The sequence below is a fragment of the Cynara cardunculus genome (assembly GCF_001531365.2).
Source record: "Cynara cardunculus var. scolymus isolate 2C chromosome LG 5, CcrdV1, whole genome shotgun sequence".
Lineage (NCBI taxonomy): Eukaryota > Viridiplantae > Streptophyta > Magnoliopsida > Asterales > Asteraceae > Cynara > Cynara cardunculus.
Genome location: NC_037532.1, coordinates 8,391,782 through 8,411,851, shown reverse-complemented (window position 1 = coordinate 8,411,851; position 20,070 = coordinate 8,391,782). Strand labels below are relative to the sequence as shown.

Here is a 20,070-nt window from a genome sequence, read left to right as displayed (position 1 = left end):
ATATATATATATATATATATATATATATATATATACATATAAGTTGGGTTCACGTGAAACTAGACTATTTTCGTGAGACCCGTGATATCACTTTCTTAAAATTGAAACTTCACAGCAAAACAATATGAAGATAAAAAAAATCCAAACTTTTACAACAAAAACAATGTGAAGGTTACCTTCACAGTGTTTTGATGTGAAGTTTCAAGTGTAAAAAAATGGTCTCACGTGATCTCATGTCTCTCTCTCTCTGTGTATATATTTTCCACGGTTTTAACTCCAAACTGCAACATCCAACGGTGGTATTGGGCTTTTCTTTAGAGGACTCCACAAAATTTTACCATAAACATTCAAAACATGTCACAAAACAGAAAGAAAGAAAAAACCCATCCAAACTACTAGGGACGTTCCAATTTTTTTGGAGGCATTGTTACATCCAAAACTTTGGTTACATAGCATAAATGAGATAACAGAGAATATATGTTAAGAACAAAAATGGACTAAAACTAAAACGATTAACAATCTGAAACTAAACACCATTAATGAATTGAACCTAAAATCAAACGATTAATGGTTTGAATATAAATAATTTCGGCTATACTTTTACATGTCAATAAAAAGACCCTTAACACATGTAAATTTGGGCCCCAAAATATCGGTGGTCCTATTCAAAATCTCACATTTAACATGCCAAGGGACGGCCATGAAACTACATCAGTTTCAAAAACACCAGTAGGAACCAAAGGGTCATTGGTTCAACGATACCCAACCAGTAGAACCTAACATCGTAGAAGGTCAAAGGTTCAAACCTCACAGAAAGATTTAAGAGTATGTCTGAATATTTGTCGTCTATAAATATTTTAAACATCAAAAAACACCTTAGGTGATCACTTGCAGAAGTAATCTGATGCTGCAAGCAGAAACTTAGCAATATGCACACAACACAGGCCTAAAGATGGCTTATATCAAACCAAGTTGTTTTCACCATTATTAGGATCACATAATACATAACAACACAGAGAAAACTTAACATAAAAAAAACCGGCACAAAATTCACTCAACCATTATGCGGTTTCTAAACTAAAACACACTGAGATCGACCTACCTCTGTACAATTCTCTAGATTTCGACAAACAAGACGTACGTACCCTGTTTGACATATTGAGTTTGCTGCAAATGGGGTTTAATTTGAGTAAACGAAACTTGGAGGACTGTTTCTGGTTTTTGTAGATTCTCACTTGTACTTGCAGGAATATGTATTCTTTGAGATGGCATAAGAAGTATCGTTGTTTTTGCCATTTCACGCCTTCTGGAATGCACGGGATGAGGCTCCGTGTAGAAGCCGAATGAACCCCAAGAAACTGAGCTTCCCGTCTGCGTGTCTAATCCAATCCTGAAGAACTACATGAACTGGTATTGACGGGCTAAGTCCAAGTTCCTGCATTTGTTATAACAATGTATCTATGTTATATGCCATGTCTGAAAAACTAGCTGATAAACTAGTCATGTTTGGTAAGAACTAGCTGATAAACCATGTGAGCATGTAAAACGATCTATGGTTAGTTTATGGCTAACCAAACGGGCTTTTTTCAATAAGCTCAAAAAATAAACTAGCTTATGGTAAACATGGCCATAATCTTGAATATCCAAGGAAGATATATACTCAAAACTAGTTGACAAGCTAGCCGTTGGATGAAAAGCTGGTTGATGACTACTAAGATAGCTGATAAACTAGTTACGAGTGGTAAAAGAAACTAACCAATAAGTACATGATAATGTAAAATGACCTAAAAAGCCGGGTTTTGTTCATTTATGCAAAATAACAAGATAGCATAACTGGAAAAGAAGGTAAAAACAGCACCCAGAGCTTATTGAAACGCTACTAGAAGGTGCTTTTCGGAAAAAGCTAGCTTATGGCTTACCAAACGGGGTTTTTTCGATAAGCTCAAAAAATAAGCTAGCTTATGGTTGACAAACATGGCTTTAGCAGTAAGAGGGCATACCGAGGCAAGTTCTTCAATCATGATAGGTCGGTTTCCATCCTTCTCAAAGAGCTCATAGGCACGACGTGCAAGCTGCTCCCAGTTTTCCATTGCTTCTAGCTGATGAATGCTAATGGCTGCTGCTCCAAATTCCTCAAAATCAAATTTTTTATGTTGAAGAGAACTCACCTATAAAACAAAGAAAAAAATATTAATCCCGTTTAACTCTTCTTTTCCGAGCTTATTTTTCTTGACCAATAAGAGAGCATTTCGCCCGACAGTATCCAAGTTACCAGTAGAGCCCAACCTCTCAGGAGATCAAGGGTTCAAACCTCACCAAATGTGAGGAATGTGTGTGAGTGAGTATTTGCTGTATATAAATATTATATACTTAAAAAAAAGGGTGTGTGAGAAAATGACCATATGGACAAAATCTAGCACGCGTGAGTCCTTTATGGCATCAGTGCAATTCTTCATCAAGGCCTGCAGAAGGTAAATGGGTTTAGAACGACACCCGGAAAAACAAATTCTCACCGGACACAAAAACGATAAAAGGGGCGCACCGATTTGAAGTTCTGCATGGATATGAATCCGCTTTTGTTTGGACCGAGTGCCGCAAACTGGTCGCGAAGATAACCTAGCTCTGTAATTGATAAAGTCTTTGCAACAGCCTGCAGGGTAGCATAACAAGTTCGGTAATAAATCTACTAGCTCGATCAGGATCGCGTTTACTTCTAATTTGAAAATGGTACAGATTTTGTCACACTATGAAGCAGTTACTTGAAAGATCAATGTAGCATTCAAGATTATCTTCGGAACTCAAAGGATCAATGTCAACAATTTCGAAAGTTGAAGAAAATACTCCCTCCGTCCCAAAATAAATGTCCACGATGAAAAAGGCACACAATTTTTAGAAATGTGTAATTGTTACACTTTATAATTAACTAAATGGCAATTTTACCCTCAGGGAGTAAGAAGTTTCTCCATCTCATAATTAAGGGTGTAATTGGAAAGTAGGCACTTAATTCAAAAAGTGGACATTTACTTTGTAACAAACTAAAACATAAATGTGGACACTTATTTTCGGACTAAGGGAGTAATTCGTTTGACCATCAAGGTCAAAGTCGACATCATTTCTGTGTGGAGCGAAATACGAAAGTAAACGAAAGCCAGCATACCCCTAAAGCAGCTTTTCTTAGAGGAGATGAGCATATATATGCTTTTACGGTCTTGTAGATTATCATGTCCAAAGGTATTCTCACGTCGTGATAATTGGCCAGCCATGGATGACCTGATCAAGAAAGCACTTAAAATGTTAGTCTAACTTAGAATACGAATACATTACATCCTCCGTCACACGAAAATCCCAACATCCGTTGTGCAGGAAGTTATTATCTTCGTTACAAGTAAAATGATGATATTGATTTGGTTCTACAATATTCCTCTTACTAAGGGGTATTTCAGACATTTGACAAAGGGCAAATTGCATGAAAATGAAATGTATTTTGCTCTAATTCATACGTACTTCCAAAACCTTCATTTTGATACCTCAGATGTGATACCTCAAACATTTAAAACAAAGTACGTTACGTAAAATAGGAATTCAAATGTTGTAATTTTCATGCGACAGAGAAAGCATATGCCAGGGTGGAGAAGCTTACTGAGAGCTTGTGAAGCGGTAAGTCTCTTGCGGTAATCTTTGTTTAATAACCTCTTTACAAAGTCAACGGCATCAGATGACAAAGAAGGCCACGGGGCTTCATCGAAGTTCGGGTCAGCCTTGAGAACAGCCCGGAAGATTCCGGACTCCGTGCGCGCCCAGAAGGGTCGACTCCCACATAGAAGAATATATGCAATAACACCAATACTCCACATATCGGCTTCTGTCCCATATGATCTATGCAGAACTTCAGGAGCTACATAGTATGCACTTCCAACGATATCATTCAACCTCTCATCTGCACATATTTCACCACTAACCACTCGTTAGAGTCGGTAACCAAACAAGCCGAATATATCCCACCTGGAGGTGGGGTACCTCAAAGAGTAAAGCTACTGTTTCCGTGAAAAAAATGTGTGAAAGGCACAAATTGATCGAGTACAAGGCTTTGACCTGGCTTTACGTAGTCAGAGAGTCCAAAGTCAATGGCTTTGAGGAGTGAATGCTCGTCCTTAGACGTAAACAAAAAATTCTGAAGCCAAATAAAACAAGTATTAGCAAATACTTTTTGAATTCATAGGTCAATATTTCTTGTCGATGTTGTAGTTAAAACTTAAAAAAATACTCCATATATCACCGAAAAGATGAGACTTTTGACCTTAACAATATCTTGTACTAGTTTTTTGGAAATCGTGGGTATCCAGACCAGTTTGCATGCACCTTGACTAATCCAATAGGACCCTAAAGTTAACATCCCAACGGACCCTCCATGGCTCTGAGAGGGCTTGAACCAATGATCTCTGGGAGCAAATCCAAGGTCTTACCAGTTGTACCAATGACTAATGGGGAAACTGGTAAGTTTGGGTTGCAATCTACATTACAACCTAAAAATATAAAGTGTTGGAGATGGGGAAGTACCTTATTTGACTCTTAAAAGTCAAATACGGACTCTTTCTTGGACAGCGGTAGGAGCTAAAAGAGTTGAACGAATGACTAAAAGTTGAAACACACAAAAAAACTGTGAAAAACTTGGTTAGTTACCTCGGGCTTAAGATCACGGTGAACGACACCTTGAAGATGACAATAGGCCGTGACTCTCAAAATCTGGACCATGACAGCCTTAGCATCTTCTTCCGAGTATTTTCCACCCCTACAAAATGCAATTATGTATATAGCTTGAAAACTTGAAAAGGGTGACCATGGTGCATCAAAGGAAGTCTTCGAACATGTGACCTTAATTAAATAAAGGGTCAATGGCCAAATGCGAACCGGGTTACTGGTAGATCTCAACCTCCTTATAGGATAAGGTCAAGGGTTCAAGCCTAACCAAATGTGAGGACTGTGAGTTTTTGCGGTATATAGATGGTATATACATGACGAAGGAGTAACCTTACTAGTTTGACCGTAAATAAGATGAAATTATGAGTACCTGGCAAGTATCCGATCTAATAGTTCACCTCCTTTACATAACCTGCAAAAGTGGTAAAATGTAAGCATTACACCCTCGGAACATATATCATGTATGCATCTTTATGGTAATACAAGTGTTAACTATTGATCAAATGTCTAAATTACCCTCCAACAACGGTAAAATAGGGAAATCTTGGCATCAAGAATCCAGGCATTTTTTTCATGAGGCAAAGAGAGTGATGTAAAATTCCAACATACGTTTTTCTTTTGAGTCAATTGCCATTTGTCCAAATATGGTTCTTGGTCTAATGGTCGATCAAGTGGGACGTATGCAGACCTGTCCTCTACCCCCAACTTGCAAAAAGGTGTGCAAAAAAAGTGATTGAATAGGCGATGTGGGAGTTACACGTGTATGTATAGAAAATAATCTCTCTAATGTATCATACAAAAAGATATTTGTAACGTTCTTAATGCAATGAAACCTCCGTAAAGGATATGGGAGTTCACACTTACTCCATAACTATATAGACATTGTCTTCATCTTCATAAGCGTCGTAAAACTGAACTAGATTGTCATGACCCGTTAAAGCCCTTAATATTTTCACTTCTCTCCTTGCATCCTCAATGGCAATTACTGTAGTCATCTGCATAAACATCCACCGTTCTGTTAGAAGAAAACGTGGGATTGCTACAAATTCCGGCTTTCTTGGATCAATTTCATCTCTGATTACTACTAAATCTCAAAAACCAACGTGGATTTCCTTACGGATTTAGCATCAAGATTGTTATAGCAACTGTTATAAAGTTACATGTAGTTGTCAACAAAGAAGTATTATATCAACTATAAAGTAAAAATGCAATCACTTTGACCTTAAAAGTCAACCTACATCCAATGCTTTTTGAGGACTGAAGCCTTATGAATGTACTCTATTAGAAGTGTTCACTTCAATTTAGCAGTTCAACCAAATAGAAATGAAAGCAATAAGAACTGTAACGAATTAGCAGTCGTAAATGTTATACATAAACTAAACGAAATATGAGCGAAATCAAACCTTCGATTTGGGGATGACTTTAACAGCAACATCATGGCCCTTCATACTCCCTTTCTTGCCCTTGGCAGTACAAGTATACCCAAAATGTCCCCTACCCACTTCTTCTCCAAGCTCATAATGGCTTAATAACTGCTTAGAATACCCAAAATTCTTATCTAATCCAACCTCAAATTCATTTCCTTCAGGAATTGAGGCCTCATTAGGCTTAACAGACCCATGTCTCCTTGCAAGCAATGATCTAATATGCTTAGCAGGGGATGGTGGTGGGAAAGGCCTTTTAAATATGCGAAGAGGTGTCGAACCAACACTCGAATTCGCAGGTGAATTCTTGAAGGCAGTACTGTTGTGGAAAGGACTTGGGCTGTAATAAGGGAAGTTTGATGTTTTCCCAGATTGGGAATTCAGTGTGGGTTCAACTTCATTGGGGAAATTGGAGTTTTCGTGCTGGTTTTCACGGGTTTGATTCGGTTTTCCATGACAAAGTCCCATGGATTCACAAACCAATTGTGCAAGAAAGTACAACAAAAGAGATTAAAAGCCTATATGATTCAAGAAAACCAAGAACAAACCTAAATCATTGAAGAAAATGGAGAAATTTAATGAATTCAGGGAAGCTGTTGATCAAGAAAGTGACTTTAACACCACATCAACCCTCCAAATTCTTGAAACTTTACAAGAAAACCTAGAGAAAAATGCAATTGATTTCTAAGCACAACCCACAAATAACAAGACCACAAGCTCTTTAAAAACAACTATCTTCCCAAATAAAACCTGCAAAAAAGACAGAAGAAAAGCTCAAGACTTGAAAAGCAAATAAACTTTCTGATCAAAGAAACAATAATAATAATAATAATAATGTCAGAAAGACAAAAACATACCAAAAATCAGAAGTGATCTCAAGAGTTCCACCTGAAGATTATAAACAAATGGTTTGAGGTAGAGAAGCAACCAGCAACCAGGAGGGGGGGTTTTTACAAGAAGGTAAAGTATGTGTGTGTGTGTGTTTGAGAGATGAGAGACTAAGAAAAGAACCCAAAAAAGTGAAGGAAAGAAAAGATGCTTAGCAGAGAGAAACAAGAAAAAGAAAGGCAATGGAAACCAACCATTCTTTCTTTGCTTTCCGTTGCTTTTTCAAGGTTGGTTTTTTTTTTCCTTTTAAATTCCCAAAAAGAGCAAGAATTTGAACCTTGAATTCAACCTATTAAACTAAATCTCGAGAGGGTAAGATGTATACAGATTTTTTTATTTATTGGTAAAAAATATAATTACCAGTATCATCAGAAAAATACAGTATTTTTGATTGGTAATCAAGCATATGAGTTGATGATATGTGATTTTACCCTTTTCTTAAAGAAATACAGGGATAAAATGGTAAAAAAAAAGATGAGAAATGGGTGTACTGTTGGGAGATGATTAGAGGACCCTATTATTTATGGGGTGTATTTATTTTATGAGTGTAATGGTGGTGAGTGGGGTTGGTTCTTTGGATGCTTCCAGCCTGTCTTTATTAGAGGGAGGGACTAAACATTTGCTAACCAACAGTTTTAGACTTTGAGCTTTGACCATGTTTCTTGCTTTTCCCAATTTTAAATCCACTTTTTAACCATTTTTTATAGCTTAATTTGTACCAATCCTGTTTTTGTTTCACATAAATCAATGTCTACCCTTAATATTACAATCAAACTTATATACCTATATCTATATATGTAAAAAAAACTTATATTAATTTTTTATTATCAGTATATAATAAACTTTATATATTTTTATATCATATATATATATATATATAGGGTTGGGTTCACGTGAAACCAAGCTGTTTTCGTGAGACCCGTGAGACCATATTTTTACATTTAAAACTTCACAGCAAAAACACTATGAAGGTTTAAAAAAGTCGAACCTTCACAGCAAAAACACTATGAAAGTTACCTTCACAATGTTTTTGCTGTGAAGTTTCAAGTATAAAAAGCTGGTCTCACGGGTCTCACGAAAATAGGCTGGTCTCACGTGATTCCAAGTCGAGAGAGACTTGGGATCATGTGAGGCCAGCCTGTTTTCGTGAAACCCGTGAGACCAGTTTTTTACACTTGAAACTTCACAGCAAAAACATTGTGAAGGTACCAGTTTTTTACACTTGAAACTTCATAGCAAAATGTTGTGAAGGTAACCTTCACAGTGTTTTTGTTGTGAAGGTTCGACTTTTTTAAACCTTCACAGTGGTTTTAGGGAAAGAGTATTATACAAGATACTTATATGAAATATTGTACTGTTATTTGAAATATAGTATAGAAATATTTCTATCGTATTTCTTATATTGATCGTAGTGAAATCTTGCATAAGATGATAGCAAGTTATAAATTATAGTTTGTTTTTCCTTCCTTTCTTAGTTTCGGATTGAAAGAGGAAGAGTTGGTAAATAAATAAAAAATCCAAAGGAGGTTCATGGCCAAGGGTAAAGATGTGCAAATACCAGTTATTTTGGAATGTACAGTTTGTGTTCGAAACACCTATATATATATATAGGGGGTGTTTGAGATTGTTTATTTGAAACAAATTATGTTTTTCTATAAAAGCATTTATCAACTTATTATAAGTCAGAGGGGTTTAACTTCTTCAAAAACTCTTTATTACCGGTTTGGCACCGGTATAAGTTGTTTATCCAAATACTCAAAAGTGTTTATTATCAGTGTCATACCGGAATAAGTCAATAAATTGTTTTTATAAGCAATCCCAAAGATCCCATAATTTGACATATTTTTTAAGACATACTATAAAAATGAGATTTACGATACGTCTTTAAGATAGAAATTTTTTAAATTGCAGACTTTTAAATATACATTCTTAGACTATAAAATCTTCAATATCTTTTTGAAAATATCTTTTTAAAAAAAATAAAAATCTAATCTTTTTTTTATTAACCTGAATATACAACCCGCTATACGAGCCGATTAATCCCAAAACGACCACCCGCTTTGTGGATAGCACGGAGTCACTGCATTCGAACCTCCATAGTCGTAAGAGGATTTTTATTTTTTTCAAAATTTGAACATAGAACTTCCGGACACTTTTAATCTTTGGAGTTTAAGTTCAAACCAATCGAATTGTATGATTTGTTTTTGATTAACCTGAATATCTAATTCGCTATGTGAGCCGACTAATCCAAAGACGACCACTTGCTTTGCAGATAGCCTGGAGTCACCGCATTTGAACCTCCGTAACCACAAGAAAATATTTATTCCTTCTTAGTTTGTATGGTTTTTACCACCGAAGTAAATTGCATGAAAGGGTGCATTCCTGGGTGATAATTGATGGTAGCATTAAATATATGGTTGTAGTCAAATTTGGAAGTAATTATTTTAGTTAGACATTCGTTCAACTACAAGTAACACTTTCAATACAACCTATTTATTACCATCCTAATTTTAATTTATTTTTCTTTTTCATTTATTTTTTTCAAAACCAAAAAAAACCCGATACCAGTTTTCCTGATTTGAAGCAGATAAGACTCATTAAAACCACGTTTCGTAATACAAATTCGGGTTCTTTTTAATTTTAAAGAAATAATTGATTCGATTTAATCCTTTTGTTTTTAGGTCGGAGACTGTTTTTACCGACCTTTACAGAATACCAGACTATTAATATGTAGTTCTTGATCATGTTGATAATATTATATAAATAATTTAATTATATAATCATAAAATAATTAAGAACCTTAATTGAAGTATACTTTTCAAAACCTAGTAGTATGATCATTCCTTCGACTCAAAACTATTGAAATCTACTTTAAAGTATAAGTTAAGTAAATATGTTTATTATCATTAATTATTACTAGAAAAGTACTCGTACAATGCAGCGAGATACATCTTGATTTTAATGTTTCGTTTTTTTTTTGTCTTAGTCGATGTTATAATACGGTTTTATGTGGTTTTGAGAAAGAGATAATGTTTTTATTTTTGAATAAAATATAAATATGAAGATATCATAAAAAAATATATTGATATTAGTATCAAACTAACTATTTAATTTTTTTTTTGTATTTCTTTAATTCATTTTTTTTATTTTTGGTTTAATAATATAATTTTTTATAAAAAATAATAATTAAGTATTTTGTTAGAACTCAATGATTATTCTAATTATATTTAGTTTTTTTATATTAAAAATGAAATGTTTATTCTCTATTTGGTTATGTTTATCTGAAGTTAGTTACACAAATTCAAACATGAATCTTTAATAAGTTGCACTTACGCACAATTTACTTGTAATCTTCAATTTTAAGTAATATACATCAATAAACAGTACTTCATAAATGGTTTTTAAGAGTTTTTGTCAAATGATTTATAATATAGTATAGATAATGTTTTTAATTTGGTTTTAAATATGATATTTAATTAAATAAACATAAAAAGATTAAATTCTTATGCATGATAAAAGAAGAAAAATAAAATGGATAAAGTAAGAGTTACGAGTATTTTATATCAGAGGTAAACAGATCATTTGGATTGAAATGGATGACGAAACAATTATACAGTATTGGATCAAACACGGATTTTTAAAAAAGATCATGGACTAAACCTTTATTCAGACTGATCGGTTCATCAGATATTAGATAATGATGACCATTTCCGTACTTTCTTTGATCTATATTTTTGTATATTGTGAAAGGTTTTTTTATACACGGTTTTAAAGCAACGTCTTCATTTCAACAAAGGTTGGCGTGGAGCGTTCGTAGGGGTATTGAATGTCAATGACGAGGGTGGCGGGAATTAGTTGTGGAATGATGTGATGATCATAGGTTGCAATTATTACGACAGACATTGAAGAATTAGTTACGTTTTATATGAATAACTTCAATTAATTTTTATCGTATAACTAAAATAGCGATTTTTTTTCCATTAAGAGGTTTTAAATACTAAATTCGAAAATAATCGTATTTGATTGATTGTTTTCAATTTCAGCCGTTTCCTTTTATTATTTTAAATTTGATTAAGTTATTGACTTTAAGTCGATCATAATTTGTGCATGCATCGCATTTCATTTTTTTTAATGATACATAAACAAAATACTTTTAAATTTTTATAATTATAAATAAAATTAGTTTTATGAAATTTTGACTAACTTTTATATATATACACACACATAGAGGCACGTTCAAATGAAAACCGTGCATTTCTTAGAAACCGTGTAAACTAATTTCAACCAATAGGAAAATTCTATTTTTTTCTAATTAAATTTAATTATGAAGGGTATTTTGGTCATTTGCATTATTTTATATTAAATATGGAAGTTATTAATAAATCTTAATTAAGGAAATGTAATAAAGAAAATTTTATAAATGATAACATTTAAATATTTAATTATATTATAATATTAAAAATTTGAACTTGTAATATTGTTTGGCGATTGAATCTTTTCTAGAATCATGAAGATTGTAAGGTATTGGAGCAATGAATTCATCAAATCAGTATTAAAATAAAAAATTAATGTTCATGAAACAGGTTTCATAATGGTAAAAATGGTGAATGGCGTAATTGAACAATGAGTAATGAACTGGTTTCATGGTAAAACTCGTTTCATAAATGTTGAAGTTGATGCTTAGAGTAAGTGAAACGGACTATAAAACGGGTGCATCATGTAAGCGGTGCATCATGAAACTATTGCATGATGAAATCGATGCGTCATGAAATAATTGCATGATGAATAGGGTGCATAATTTTTGTGGGTGTTTGAAGAAAGTGAATTTGTTTCATTAATAATATGATATACAGGATATGGTTGCCTTGATTAAAAAATACTATAAATTCATTGTATTTAAATGCTTACCATTTTGCCCTTATTGTTGTTATAAAAATAAATTTTTAATATATATATATATATATATATATTTAATTTCTTAAAATAAACTAAATTAATCTAGACCATTGATCAAGAAAATGGATGGATGAGATTGGTTTACATGGTTTATACAAATATTTCATTTGATCGCTCATCTATACGCATATACATAGTATATAGGGGCAGATTAAATAGAAACCGCCAATATAAACTAATACAGACTACACATATTTAACTTACATGATTACTTTATTAATTATCTTAATTATTACATCAATCGTTTTCTTAAAAAGCTCATTTTCGTTATGCTTGTCAAATGGTTGATATGATTATATATAAAATATTATCTCACCAATGAAACAATACATGAGGTTGATATGTTTTGAATATAGTGTCATTTAACCAGTGAAACATTACATCGATCAGTGATTTCAAATGAGAAAAATGAGTTTTTCAGGGAGCTATGAGATAATCAAGATAATTATGAAAGTTAAATATCTGTGATATAACCACAAGGGTGGTGCCTGATTGGTTTGATCTTAGTTCCAAAGGTCAAAAGTACCAGAAGGTCCCAGGTTCAAATCCAAGTAGGAATAAAAATTCTCTTGTGGCCACTGAGATTCAAATACGGTGACTCCGAGCTATCTGCAAAGCAGGTGGTTACCCTGAGATTAGTCGGCTCGCATAGCGGGCTGGATATCCAGGTTAATCAGAAAAAAAATATGTGTGATATATACTGGTTAATAGAGTTTTTACATATAGTTGTAGGGATGAGATTGGTACCGGTTCGGGAAAACAACCCTCTAGTCTCAGTCTCATCCCTATATAGGTGGTTTGTATATGATTTCGAACCTACATACATATATAGACGGCTAATCATGTGTGAACCACAAAAAGGTTATGAAAATCGTGAGAACCAATTAATCATGTGTTATTTTATATCATTTCTTTTGTGTCTAAGACTTCACTCTAAGAAATTGGTTGCATATACTTTTTTTTTATGATGTATTTTCACATGTGTTTGTTTCATGATGTATTTTCACACGTGTTTGTTTTACAATGTATAACATTTTTATATGCTTGTGAAACAAAAAATACATATAAAAGTTTCATGTCAAAGGAATACATGTTAAACAAATATATGTTAATCAATACTTTTAACCATAGCCTTAGATGGAAAAAAAATCATGTGGAAAAATACATTAAAGCAAAAGTTCTCATGGTTTCACAATATATGGTTCTCATTTGATTTTATATATATATATATATATGTGTGTGTGTGTGTGTGTTGTTTCACCACTAAAACAACACATATGTTGATCTATTTTTATAATAGAATGTTGTTTCACCAATTAAACAACACATGAGATTGATATGTTTTGAATATAGTGTCATTTCACTAACGAAACATTGCATCAATCAAATAATTTCAAATGGGAAGAAATGAGCTTTTTAGGAAACGGTTGATAAGATAACTAAGACATTTGATTAGATAATCATAGAAGTTAAATATGTATGGTTAATACTGGTTCATAGAATTTCTAACATAGAGGAGGTTTGTAAAATGTATATGATTTCAGACTTGGGGCATGTTCGATAACGACTTAATGGGCTTAATAACATGTATAGCTTATTTGGTTCTCCATATCTAGTTGTTTGTTTCTGGCTTATTTGTTAAGTTGTTAGCTTAATCACACAACCAGGAAAAGGTAAACCTATAAATTCAGCCGGTTATTCCATCATTTATTCCATATGTACCCTTCTAACTTCTCACACATCCTTCTCTGTCTACCTCTGCCTCACCACACCCTAATCCAACCTTAAATCCAACTCCTTCTTAAACACAACAGATTTTCACTTTTTAATACGATATTTTATATTTTGTATTAAAACAAAGAATTACATATTTGTTGCGGAAGTTAGGAAGGTAAGATCTATAATCTTAAACAATCTAATTCTGACAAATTTGCTAAAATTGAAAGAGTGAAGGAAGAATGTACTCTCTTAGATCCAAAGAACTAAAGAAGTTCTTCAGAGGATGATGTCGATTATTCTTAAGAAACACTTACAAAGAAGTCCTTTCAAAACGGGTGAATAACATAAAATGACAAGAATGACCTTTTATAGCCATTATTGTATTAAATGCAAACTGTCCTTTGAGTTTGATGTAAACACTTGTTAACTTATCACATCATCTGTATGTCGAGAGAACAGTAAATGAAGTATGACATAACAAAATAGTGTTTTTATACTTTAGCTAACATATTGTGCATGTGCTCATACCAAGAAGGGAGGAAGAGAGTTGGTGAGCCAAACTTGTTGGCCAAGTTTGTACTTCAAGATTTGACCTTTCAGTAGTAGTATTTGTCAGACTACTAATTGACTTTATCTTTTATTGATATATTTTTTTTGTTAGATGACAAACCAATCCGCTTTGATGATGATCTTGACCTTGTTTCGAATAGTCTTCGTTTTTGTTGAAGACATTTTGCTCTTGGATCAATAAGATAGTTATAAGACTTTTACAAGTAAAAATCCTATTTTTTTTTATTTTCGATATGTAGACTACATATCGAATTTCCAACTATAGATACATCATGAAGATGCTTTCATCGGATACGAAGGAAGACTTGGTACAAATTAGAATACTTGAGACTTAAAGCTTTAAGATCCTTTCAATAAAAATTAATCATATTTTTATGATTGGATAATAGCTTTAAAACATATTTAATTTATACAAGGAAATTCGACGGATGTTACATCCGAAACCTAAAACCAACAGGTTAAAATGCTACCAAAATGAGACTATATATGATGGATGAAGTTCACCGGATATATTACTTATAAAATAAGATAGTCAAAAAAATTCATTTCTAAGTGTTCGATCGGATGCTATGAGTATTATTTTCAAATTCGATGATTGAGACCAACAGAATTGATTGATGAAGGTGAATCAATTTCTGGATAAAGATTTCAAGGTGAATCAATTGATGAGGGTTTCAGGATAAAGATTAAAGGGCTCGTCTTGGTGCTGCTTCTATATGTCTTTCATTATTGCTTCTCTTCGATTTATGTGATTTCTAGTTTGTCATATGTGATTCCTGGTTTGTTGTTTTCTTCCATATCGTGCCAATCCCACCAATCTCATCTGTGTTTTTTGTATTGAGAAGATGATAGATACCCTTTTGGTGCTGCTTCTGTTTTTTGATGTAGGGTTTATCGATTTTGGTTTTATTTATTTAGGGTTCATCTGCGATTTTTGTATCGAGAAGATGATGGTAATAGATGGATATGAATTCAAATTGGAACGTGGAAGGATTAGAGCCCGTAAATGTGTTTGGTTCTAAAAATGGAAAATAAAAGAGAACAAGTCTTCGGATTTGGACATTGAAGTTAGAGAGGATGTAACTCGGTTATCTTACAATTGTTTTATTCAAATAAACATATAGACCTGAGGTAAAATGGTCAATTCTATCATTCAGACTATTTATTCAGCACAACAACCGAACAACAACTTATTTATTATTATATAGACAACTTTATTCATACAGATCTTAATAGAAAACAAACTGAACAACCCCTTACATACATATATAGAGGGATAATCATTTGTGAAACACAAAAAGGTTATAAAATCATGAGAACTAGTACATGTTATTTCATATTATTTTTGTAACAATCATAAATTCAAAATATCCAAAACATAACGAATACCCAAATCGGCAAGTACAAAGATTGATTAAAGATCTACGATTCCAAATTCATCTCATGAGTTGTGCCGAAATAAACACTACTGCTGAGATTTATTACAAAAATTAAACTCAAGTTCACGGCAACTATATATCTAAGAGATAACGCCTACACACTAAGTCTCGATTTTCACACCTATCCCTTGCGCTTGCTAGAGTTCTTAATGTGATACTTTCCTCAAAAGGTATTCAGTTTTATAAAAGCGAGGGTTAGACCAATGGTCTAGTGAATTCCCTCTACAAACTAGTTCACATAACAAATGATGGTTTAAACACATGATTTCGAACGACAAAGCCATAGTAGCATCGTAAAACATACTAAGACATGTTGCACTTTTAGACTATGATCACATCAACCGAACCCCTGAATTGAGGATACCGTAATATGAGTTAATACCTCACTAGTAATGTAAGGACCCAAAACTCAACCCCAAACCACTACCTAAGTAGAACCTGAAAACGGGGGCACAGTGGGTTACGCAACCTGGAGCGCAACCTAGGTCACGAGAATACCGCATAAACCACTATTCCCCTGAACAGCTACTACTTCGATTATGCACTTCCATGGATCTTAATCCAAGCAATAATCTCATAGATCAAACATCAAAACTTGCACCAAAACAAGATGAACCCATCCTCAAATAGATTTTATTCCAATCCTAACACTAAATTCGATCTCAAACTTCATAAGACAGTCATTAACCAAATCTATAGAGCTCTTGACAGAATTTCATCCAATTGGCATGGAAATTGAATATAAAACGAAGATCAACAAAAACCCTCGTCTTCCTCACAAAAATATGACTATAAAATCACTTCTCCAACGAAAACCATCCATCAAACTAATAAAACCTAATCCCCAAATTAAATTTCACACGTTCGGAAACCCACAAATATATTACAAAACTGAGAAGTAATATTCATGTGTTGTTTCATACGTCAAACGACACATGCAAAACATGTATAGTAGGTTGTTTCATTTATGAAACATTCAGTACTGTTTACGTGTGAAAAACACGAAAATATGTATCATATATGAAACACACACAGACAAGAACAACATATGTGAAATAATAAAAATATTCACAACTTAAAATTCAACTCATCGACTTTTACAGGTTCACAAGAAGTTAAACTCGTTGAATGTTTCATACATTTACAATCTGGGACGAGATATGTGGAGAACTCCAAAAATAGGGAGAACCGAAAACCACAAAAAACAAAATAAAAAATATAATAATAAAGATTTAATTAAAGGGAATAAAATTATCTTTCTTATATAATTTATTTTATTCCATTTTTAATCATATTTCATTAACTTTTTATCAAAAAAATATATATTACTTTAAAATTTAATGGTTATAACCACCTTTATATATAATTATTAGGAAAATGCACGTAATATAATTTTGTTTTTGTAAGCATTTGAGGTGGTGGGTTAGCAATAAGGTTCGGTGGCCTACATGCCATAATTCTACACCCCTCCCCTTTTTTTATCGATTATTTTATGTTTTCATACATTTTGGCCCCTCAATTATTGGTTGAAATGCAAATTGACCCTTCAAGTAATATAATCTAACACGTATAATGTTTATGTGATTATTAAACAAATATCATTACTAAACCAATTTAACCGTCAAAAATCGTTTGTATTATAGAAATTTCTTAATAACCATTTTTCTCCAAATGAAATGTTACAGTTAAACATATAAAACGATCAAGATACAGCAGCTCATACCAAATAATGTCGGCAATAATTATGAGTTTATCAGGTTGTTAAAAAACAGTGTCTTTGTCACAGTCGTTTCCTCTACTGACACACTAACATACAATTAATGAATTATTATCATGGGGGTTCAGATGCAACTTTTGGAAGCGTTGAGAATTGAATGAAGTTTATTAATGCATGTAAAAGCAGAGGGGGAAAAAGAGATATAAACAACAGGTCACATATACGTGAAAGTCATACCTACCCAACCATATAGATAGGGTAACCGTTGCACTTTTTGTAGTTAATGGTTGAATTGTAACATAAGTAGAATAAAAAGCACATGAATTCCTTTATGTTGAAGGTCCACTTTGTACTATATAAACTAAAAAAAGGGAGTTGTAATTCTACTAAAAAAGAGGGACTAAAATTGTAAATTTTATTACTTATAATAGCCAATAGGTGTGGTCAAGTCATGCATACGTGAGAACTGGCGTCCGTCCGATCGCCAGCAGGTCACATCATTGTTTTGTGTTCGTAAAATGTGATTTTAAATAAACATTTTATATTATTCATTCCCACCAAAATAAATATTAGAATTAAAATTTTAAAAATTAATTAAAACAACATTGTTAATTAATATAATATATTCCTTATTTTATTTTATTTTTTTGTCTGTATTATTAACATATTATATTATTATAGATTAGAAATGTTGTAATTAATTATTTTTTCGAGATTTATCATGTGACGTGATCTCGGTGTTCTAATAGACATAATATGACAATGACAATGACAAGACATGATGACTCTCATATTTTTTTAACTCCCATGAGGTCGAGTTTAATATGTAGATTGAATAAGACTCGACAAGGCATGAGTGCCTGAAGCGACACTGTAAAAACACCATAGTACAAGATTTGTGTACCAATAAGCCTAGGGTTCGATTTGGTGCAGAACCAACACGGGATTTTAAAGATGAAATCGATTTGCAAAGAAACTGGTTAGAAAAGAAATCAAAATGTAGTCGTCTACGGTTCTGTTTTAAAAGAAATAGAAAATCAAATTGAAACAAAATTGATTTGGGTGCTGTTTTATGCCATAAATTGCATAAAAGTAATTTAAGGTTGGATTGTGAAGCTATCGACTAATGATTGAACCTTCGAGACAGTAAAAAGAAACAAAAATGACCCAAATACTTTTTGATGCAAAAAACTCCGTTAATTGTAAAAACCGTGGATGATCAGTGATATTGTCGATGCAATGGACGTCAATCAGGGACGTCGTCTTTAATAATAATGATTGCTAGTACAAGGCATGCTTAATAAAAAAAATACGTTGGATAACCTATGACAATAGTTTTAGCAGCAAAGAATTGTTCAAGAGCACTTTAGAACAGTTAATTCGGTGTCAATTGGTGTGTCTCTTCGAATGCCTTATTGCCTTGGATCTTCTTATATAAGTGAAGTTTACAGTCGATGTCTTTATTTGCCATAATGGTGGTATCAGTCATATATTGATGACGCGATTGGATATTAGACATCAGTTATTCTTGGTATATCGATGAAACGAATCTTAGTCATAGATCTTCAGTAAGACCTGTAATAAATAAAAAAGATAACGATTGCGAGGTTAATTAACATAATTGACGGTTATGGTTATTAACGATCGTATGTCGAAGATATTATATTTGTCAAGGATATTGTAGTCATAGGGAAATAGCCTAGTTGGTTGAAGTTGTAGAATTTTTTACTCAAATAGGTGTCGAAGAAGCGAATATCTGGATTCAATATTGTTCTATGGTTCGATAGGGAGAGAATGATCAAGGATTTAGGAGAAGCTGATGGAGTCGTTTTTTTGTTTTATATGTTGTTAGGATACGAGGGCAATTTGGTAATCTACTTTTTTGTTCTAGAAATAGGTGTTTCATGAATATTAGATTTTGTCCATTAGTGTCCAACGACAACATACCAAACATAGAAGTAACTTTTTTGTTTAGTCAAGTCTCATTCAATCTGCATACCAAATGCTTATGCACACTAATGGTGGTTTATGGCATTGACAGAGTGGTGATCGCCATGGCGCCAAAGATCGCTTTTTTGACCTTTTTCAATTGTTATTTTTGCGTCAAGTTTTATACGTTTAGTAAGTTCCATTCTATATATAATATGTTATTTTCTTTATTTTTATATAAATTAAAATCATTCAATATCATTAAGTCTTGATGTAAACATGTATCTATATATTTCATATACATATCATGTATATATATATATATATATATATATCAGATCTTTAAAAACGTTATGGATTCGCCGTGACTGTTAAGGTTTTAGGCTTGACATCGATAAACTATTAAATTTTCTTGATTGGTATTTTTAGTTATTACGTAACGTATGACTACCATTTATGTACATTGATATACTCTTTGATGGTTAACTCTCATTGATATATCATTTAAGTAATCGATAGCATTTACATCAAATATAACCAAAATTGACGATTATGCCCTTGAATTCAATTTTAAATTTATAAATCAATACACGACTAGTAATCGAAATGTGGTGTAAATGACACTGATTATATATATATATATATATAGAGAGAGAGAGAGAGAGAGAGAGATGGTTATTATACAACCCTTAACATTTGGGCAACCAATACAACTCACTCTCAACCGTCC

At 32.7% G+C, this 20,070-nt stretch overlaps 1 protein-coding gene across 1 annotated transcript; it reads right to left on the bottom strand.

The window, feature by feature from the left end:
• Positions 1 to 943: 943 nt before the first annotated feature.
• LOC112512427 (CDPK-related kinase 7-like) lies at positions 944 to 7,093 on the bottom strand. Its single transcript, XM_025118381.1, has 12 exons — positions 6,980 to 7,093; positions 6,102 to 6,872; positions 5,563 to 5,693; positions 5,069 to 5,110; positions 4,681 to 4,789; positions 4,093 to 4,171; positions 3,641 to 3,937; positions 3,158 to 3,270; positions 2,543 to 2,650; positions 2,400 to 2,462; positions 2,001 to 2,168; positions 944 to 1,435 (listed from the first exon to the last, which is right to left on the bottom strand). The coding sequence occupies exons 2-12, from the start codon at positions 6,588 to 6,590 to the stop codon at positions 1,298 to 1,300; spliced, it is 1,737 nt and encodes a 578-aa protein (XP_024974149.1). The 5' UTR covers positions 6,591 to 6,872; positions 6,980 to 7,093; the 3' UTR covers positions 944 to 1,297.
• Between the last annotated feature and the right edge of the window lie 12,977 nt (positions 7,094 to 20,070).